General features: G+C 40.9%; 1 protein-coding gene across 2 annotated transcripts in view; it reads left to right on the plus strand.

Annotated features, from left to right (window-relative positions):
• The window catches only part of LOC135505823 (centrosomal protein of 128 kDa-like), a 46985-nt gene extending 39207 nt beyond the window's left edge, over positions 1–7778 (plus strand). For both annotated transcript variants that reach the window (XM_064924990.1, XM_064924992.1), the window contains exons 22-25: positions 3739–3816; positions 5157–5270; positions 6230–6338; positions 6625–7778. In XM_064924990.1, coding sequence (XP_064781062.1) covers positions 3739–3816; positions 5157–5270; positions 6230–6338; positions 6625–6755 — 432 coding nt within the window. In that variant the 3' untranslated portion in view covers positions 6756–7778. The remainder of the gene's footprint in view (positions 1–3738; positions 3817–5156; positions 5271–6229; positions 6339–6624) is intronic.
• The last annotated feature ends 231 nt before the right edge of the window (positions 7779–8009 follow it).

Below are 8009 nucleotides of genomic sequence, written 5' to 3' on the forward strand. Positions count from 1 at the left end.
CCAGACCATTATTCCTCCTCCACCAAACTTTACAGTTGGCACTATGCATTGGGGCAGGTAGCATTCTCCTGGCATCCGCCAAAGCAGATTCGTCTGTTGGACTGCCAGATGGTGAAGTGCGATTCATCACTCCACAGAACGTGTTTCCACGTCTACTTCCAGACTCAGTTTGGAACTCTGTAGTAAGTGTTGCACTACGCTTCAGCACCCGGCGGTCCCGCTCTGTGAACTTGTGTGGCCTACCACTTCGCAGCTGAGCCGTTGTTGCTCCTAGACTTTTCCACTTCACAATAACAGCACTTACAGTTGACCCGGACAGCTCTTGCAGGGCAGAAATTTGACGAACTGACTTGTTGGAAAGGTGGCATCCTATGACGGTGCCACGTTGAAAGTCACTGAGCTCTTCAGTAAGGCCATTCTACTGAGTGTGTTACCTTCAACATAGTGAACAAAACGTATAAACAGATATATGGCTTCCCTCTTGATAGCTTAATGAACTCAAACTAGAGAAGGTTATTTGTAAACTCTGACTCCTAAGTTGAAGATGGTAAATTGTTAGTGATTTGTTTTTATAGAAGCGCTGAGCATCATTCAATCACCATAAAGCTAACATGATCAGGTATATGTAAGGACCATTAGACACTGACTAGGGTCCACTGACTCAACAACAAACATTGACCCCGGGCAGGAGAATGTAAACACCCCACTCAAACATCCTTTATCACCCGCTCCATGTCACGTCAACCCAAACCGACAGACACATTCGTTAGGGATATCGACAGGCCGTATTGACCTAAGAGTATTTATGGGCTGTGAAGCTATGAAGCGATCTGTGTTCTCTCTCTATCCATCACAATTGTGTGTCGCGGCCAGCGGCCTCGACTTCAATTAGCTTTAATAAAAAAACCTGCGAAGCCCATCCATTCAGATCATTCCTGCTTACTGCTACACCACTGTGGCACAGGGTATCGACCTGTGTGTGTATGTACAGTGCATTTGGAAAGTATTCAGACCCCTTTTCCACATTTTGTTAACGTTTTAGCCTTATTCTAAAACGGATTAAATAAAAATGGTTCCTCATTAATCTACACACAATACTCCATAATGACTAACAGAAAACAGGTTTTTAGAATTTTTTTGCTAATTTATTTAAAAAAACAGAATATCTTATTTACATAAGCATTCAGAACCCTTTGCTATAAGACTCGAAATTGAGCTCGGGTGCATACTTTTTCGATTGATCATCCTTGAGATGTTTCTACAACAATCGCTGCCAAAGGTGCTTTAGCAAAGTACTGAGTAAAGGGTCTGAATTATTATGTAAATTTAATATTTCCTTTTTTTTTTTTTTTTTACATTTGCAGACATTTCTCAACTAGTATTTGCTTTGTCATTGCGGGGTATTGTGTGTAGATTGGTGAGGGGAAAAGACTACTTAATCAATTTAGAATAAGGCTGTAACATAACAAAATGTAGAAAAAGTCAGGGGTCTGAATACTTTCCGAATGCACTCTACAGCATGTGTGCGCATACCGTAGCTGATTCATTAGGCAGTGAGCAGGGTTTCACGTTTACATAACTACCGCTGCGATCAGAGGAGCAGTCTGTGTAATGTTCTCCAACAGCCCCAGCTCTTTAATGTCACAAAAACATACAGCCCGAGTCCCAAATGGCACCCTATTCTCATTTGGGACGAAGCTGCAGTCTGAATAGAATGGAATTACAATACAGACCTGTCTGTCTAATATGATGTAGCAATAATAATACAACCCTCGATGACAATTGCTTTTTGTTTTGTCTTCGTATAACGGATTGTCAGTGGAGCTACTTCAATTGTCATCTTGCAAATGCTGTCTATCTGTAGACCTATGCCTTCAAAGGACTCATACCCCTCGACTTATTCCACATTTTGTTATGTTACAGCCTGAATTTAAAATGGATTCATTACATTTTTTTTTAAATCACCCATCTACACACAAATACCAAATAATGGCAATATGAAACCTGTTTTTGGAACAAATTGATGGAAAATGAAATGCGTAGGTATTCACACCCCTGAGTCAAACTTTGTAGAAGCACCTTTGGCAGCGATTACAGCTGTCAGAGTCTTTGTGTAAGTCTCTTAAGAGCTTTCCACAGCTAGATTGTGTAACATTTGCCTATTATTCTTTTCAAGATTCTGCAAGCTCTGTCCAAAATTGGTTGTTGATCATTGCTAGACAACCATTTTCAGGTCTTACCATAGATTTCTATTATTAGATTTAAGTCAAAACTGCCACTCAGGAACATTCATTGTCTTCTTGGTAAACAACTCCAGTGTAGATTTGGCCTTGTGTTTTAGATTCTTGTCAATGTGTCTGGTGGAAAGCAGACTGAACCAGGATTTCCTCTAGGATTTTGCCTGTGCTTAGCCCAATTCTGTTTATTTGTATCTTGAAAAACTCCCCAGTCCTTAACAATTACAAGCATACTCATGAAATGATGCAGCCACCACAATGTTTGAAAATATGGAGAGTCGTACTCATTAATGTTTTGGATTTGCCACAAACATAACACAGGACAAAAAGTTCATTTCTTTGCCACATTTTTTGCAGTATTACTTTAGTACCTTGTGACAAACATGATGCATGTTTTGTAATATTATTTATTCTGTACAGGCTTCCTTTTCACTCGGTCATTTAGGTTATCATTGTGGAGTAACTACAATGTTGTTGATCCATCCTCAGTTTTCTCCTATCATAGCCATTAAACTCTAAACTGTTTTAAAGTCACCATTGGCCTCATGGTGAAAATTTTGAGCAGTTTCCTTCATCTGGCAACTGAGTTAGGGAGGATGCCTGTATCTTTGTAGTGACTGGGTGTATTGATACACCATCCAAAGTGTAATTAAAAACTTCACCATGCTCCAAGGGATATTCATATTCATATCTGCAATTTATTTTTACCCATCTACCAGTAGGTTCCCTTTGTGAGGCATTGGAAAGCCTCCCTGGTCTTTGTATGTGTGGGGTACAGAGATGAGGTAGTCATTCAAAAATCATGTTAAACACTATTATTGCACACAGAGTGAGTCCATGCAACTTATTATGTGACCTGTTAAGCACATAGTAACTCCTGAACTTATTTAGACTTGCCATAACAAAGGGCTTGAATACTTATTGACTCAAGACATTTCAGCTTTTCATTTTTATTTCATTTGTAAAAATGTCCCAAAAACATAATTCCACTTTGACATTATGGGATATTATGTGTAGGCCAGTGACAAAACATCTCAATGTAATCCATGTTAAATTCAGGTTGTAACACAACAACATGTGGAAAAAGTCAAAGGATGTGAATCCTTTCTGAAGCCACTGTGCATGTACTATGTCGGAAATATATACCAGCACACTGCACTTTCCTAGTATCACTAGTTCATTTAAGCCCACTTATAGCAGCCTACTGCCGTGCCCACTTATAGCAGCCTACTGCCGTGCCCACTTATAGCAGCCTACTGCCGTGCCCACTTATAGCAGCCTACTGCCGTGCCCACTTATAGCAGTCTACTGCCGTGCCCACTTATAGCAGCCTACTGCCGTGCCCACTTATAGCAGCTTTTTTAGGACATTGTGTGACAGTGCAATAAAGCCTTTTGAATTGACATGAATAGTAGTTGGATACAGCACCTTGCTGTGTTGTATTGTGGGTAAAGCTAATGTGCAGTATTATTAACCTCCTTGTATTCCTTTATCTATTCAGAGCACCAGGCTGGCGGTGGATCACCTGGAGTCAGTCCCTGAGAAGCTGTGTCTCCTGGACAACTTCAAAGACCTGGAGGTGAGGCTCACTGGGGAGACCTGGGATGTACTGAATATATGGGTTGTTCCATGAAATGAGGGCCTTTTGGGGAGACCTGGGATGTACTGAATATATGGGTTGTTCCACGAAATAAGGGCCTTTTGCATCCCTTTTGATATTTTAAGTAGAAATTGTGCACAGATATTGAATTTTAAAGTTTGTTATATTAAATGAAGTGCCCTTTAATATAGACCACATGGAAAATTCCATAAATCTGATATGAAAAAAAGACTCGCTAAAATGACAAAATTCTGCATTTTGACATGTCCCTCTGTGCTACCTCTGTAACTTCTAGGAAGATTTTAACCAACTTAACCCCAACATTTCTCCCATTTTCCACCACCATTGTAAAGCCCTAATTGTTTTGTTGCTTTGAAAAAGTCATTTCTGAAGATTATTATTTATTTGTGATTTATTTTCAGGTAAATAAATCATCAGGATTTTGAAGCCCTTTATCTTCTTACCCAGATTTAGATGAACATGTGGATACCATTTTCCTTCACACTGGACACAGAGACATACGAATGGTGTCCATGAGTTCATCTGACTCTAGGGAAGTAGATAAAGGGCTTCATTGCCAAAATCCCGATGTATCCCTTGGAGGTTAACCCTGTTACGTGAACTGAAGTCTCATTTTAATATGGTGAAACTATTCCTTTTGAAGTATTTTTTTTCTCTCCCAAAAGAGACATTGAACACCTCATAGTGAAATCATAGTGTAAAAGCAGGTGAACTGGTTCTATTCTTTTTTGCCATTTTCTCATGTTTTGTGGTGGGACACTGAGCGGGTCAAGCATAACACGTCAACCCTGTTACCCATAGATAGACACGATAGAATTTGTTTTAGCAATTTACATTTCTTTCTGAAGCTTACATTCAATTGCCCCCTCCCTGTTGCACACAACAAGTTTCCATGGCTGATTTTAAAATGTAGTCATCAACCCGATTACTTTCTGTAGGACTTATTCGGCACTTATTATAGTAATTATTTTATTTAACCTCTTGAGATGAGCGAAAAAAAGTATTGTTTTTCTATGACAGAATGTTAAAATGAGGTGAAATCAAACTTTTCCACCAAGTTAGATGACTCAAACGGCATCTAATTGGTGGAACGACCCATATGACTAGAAGGGAGACCTGCGTCCTCTGTCTCTCTATGTGTTTGATCTCTTCTGAATCTTAATGACACCAACCTAGATGTCTCTCTGACCTGATCCTAGATCTGTGCAACTTCAACTCCAAACCGGTTTTGTGATGAGTTCCATTTCGTGCCTGGTTTGTGTAGTGATTGACTATCTCCATGTTGTTTATATATATAGGAGTCTCAGCGGCAGAAGGAGGTGGTGGAACAACGTTACATTAAATACAAAGAGATCGTTGGAGTCCTGCAGCACCAGCTGGATGAGTCCAAACGACAGATACAGGAGTGCAGGGTACTTGACTACATTACCCACAGTGCACTCTATGTATATGCTACATCAAATATCAGCTTTATGATACCTAGAAGCCCAAAACTAGACTTTGCCACTCTGCAATTTCAACACTTGGCCTGTTGAAAGAGTACTTTGTACTCTTACTCCCAGAGCCATACCGCCTATGACACCTTCTGAGTACACTGGTGTATCGTTAGTCCACAACTGGCATTTGCATTTAGTATGAATATTCCAAGCCAATGTTGGCAAACATAACTGACAGAGTGAGACGGAGGGTAGTAACTTCCAATCAGTCCTAATCATCATATTTATCTTCTCAAGCGGCCAACAGAGAAACATCATTGCATTGTTGACAGCAGATTGCCATCAGTGTGTCTATTCCGCCCGCACAGCAGCCACACACACACAGCAGCCACACACACACACACACACACACACACATACACACAGCAGCCACATCGAAGCCACTTCTTAAAGTGCAGTAATCTGTCAGACGACTCTGCTGCGACGCCAAACGACTCCCGTGTTGATCCATAAGTGCTGATTGCATTAGTGCCTAATAGCACGGCGCCCACCAGGAGTTCATTTAAAGAAAGTAGAATAAAGAAAAGTCTTCATCTACTTAGCTTTCACTTTGATTGCAGTTAGGGGCAATCTGTTTCAGTACAGAACGCTAATAGTGTCCGTTCTCATTTAACGCTGGTCCTGGGGACCCACAGGATGAACACAGACCGGAGCTTTTTTGCAGCCCAGCATTTTAACACCTGATCAACTAATCAAAAGCTCGAAGACGAGTTGCTTAGTTTAATCCATCGTGCTGGACTGGAACAAAACCCCGGTCGCACTGTTGGCTCACCCAGGACAAAGACTGAAAGAGCACTGCTCGGAATACATTTCACATAAGGTTGGATGTTATGCCAGTTTGCAGTGTGTGTACTCAAGACTGTACCCTCTTCCAGGATGACAGGTTGGACGCTACAACGCAGAGCATTCGATTGACTGCTCTCTCCTCCTCCATAAGAGGCCCTAGCGCTCTCCTCACCAGCTCCATGCTCACTGACCCCACGTGTGAGTACACAGCCGCAATGTTCACCTCTCGTCTCCTCTCGAAGAGTGCAATGATTGTGATGTGCGGTTGTTTAAACCTACTTCAGCCGACTGCGCTGATTGTAAGCGCGCCTGCTAAATCACTCAGATATGTCTCAGACTCGAATGTGAAGAAACTCTGAAGAAGCATTGCGATAAAAGGTCCTAAAACATGTTCTTTTTTTTTTGTAACAAAAAATGTAAAACATGACTCTTAATAGGTTGTGCTCAGTGTTGTAACTCCTCCCTTTCTCCCTGTGGTCCTTAGCTCCACACAAACACCTGGCCTCTCCAGACTGCACCCTAGACTATAGCCGTTCTCTGAACCGCCGAGCCTCTCCTGCTGTCAACGGGGCCCACCCTCACTCCATCTCCAACCACCGCAACAGTAACAGATAGTGCCCACCATCAGGGATTCACACTGGTTACATGCATGTATTCATCTACAAGCTTTTCATTATAGAGTTGGATAGAGGGCTCACACAGAAGTGCGTTTTAACATGGGCATAGAGGCGATAATAGCAAAGATAGTGGTGGGCCCTCTTTTTAACTCTATGCCTTACTTGACAGTACAATCGACACCCATCTCTATGCAGTACCGTGGTTGTAAAGCATCACCACAACAGTCTTCCGTCAATACCTCAACCAAAAAACAGCCAACCCTTCCCAAGCTGCGTGACACGCAGCCAACCTAGAAAACAGCTAGCGTGAGGCCAAGCATACACACTAAGTGCGATTGTGAAAGAAAAGCAGGGTTAAACCCAGTGGAAGGTTCATAGCACATAGCTTGGGGTATCTTATAAGAGAACCACCAAATTTAGCACTGTGAAAGACGATTGCAGCTTTCTTTATAAACTGATATTTATGAAGATTTTCCATTGAATGTTACTTTGTGCAAAGAAAGCAGGCACAGCTTAAAGAAGACATGAAGTTTGACTGAAAATAGATTGAAAAACCAGCCATAAAGCCAACGTAGGTCAACATTCCAACAGGTCATACTAACGTTACATTTGTATACGTATTTCAACACTCAAAACACTTCTCTGAAAAACACTGTTTTAAGCCCCAATGTTTACCTTTTTGTGACAGGTTTTGTACTCTGCTGTTACCATGCCAATGTGTTTCATCTGAACAGATTAGATGTGATGATTATATTTATGCTGACATTCTGTGAAAGTTGTGCTGCCTTTCTAACTTCATGTAGCCTATGCATTAGCAATACATTATTATTATTTTCAACAGACTTGACAAGTCACAAGTTTGTTTTTATGTGCAGTGTTTTTACCACTACCGTCTTCTTTTTATTATTTGTGAAGAAGAAAAATGCCAATAAGCACAATATATGTATATTTTTATGAAATGTAGACAAGAATATATGAAATAAACAAATCTCCACAGATCTGTAAGGATCATTTCCCCTGAGCCCTGGTCTCATCCATTTCAAAATGACGTGTTGTTTCCTTAGGCTCCTAAGTCTCTATGGTATGTCAATCACTGTTGCCTTGTTCCATCTGTTGAGAAAATGACTCGTGGCATGAGCTTATGTTTGTAGGTTTATATGGCCACTCCAGCCTTATTTCAGCTTCAATTTACATTTACCAAATGCATCTGTACATATCTGCTGATATATATCTGCTGTACAGTGAAAACGAG

Source organism: Oncorhynchus masou, chromosome 19 (genome assembly GCF_036934945.1).
Source record: "Oncorhynchus masou masou isolate Uvic2021 chromosome 19, UVic_Omas_1.1, whole genome shotgun sequence".
Taxonomy (NCBI): domain Eukaryota; kingdom Metazoa; phylum Chordata; class Actinopteri; order Salmoniformes; family Salmonidae; genus Oncorhynchus; species Oncorhynchus masou.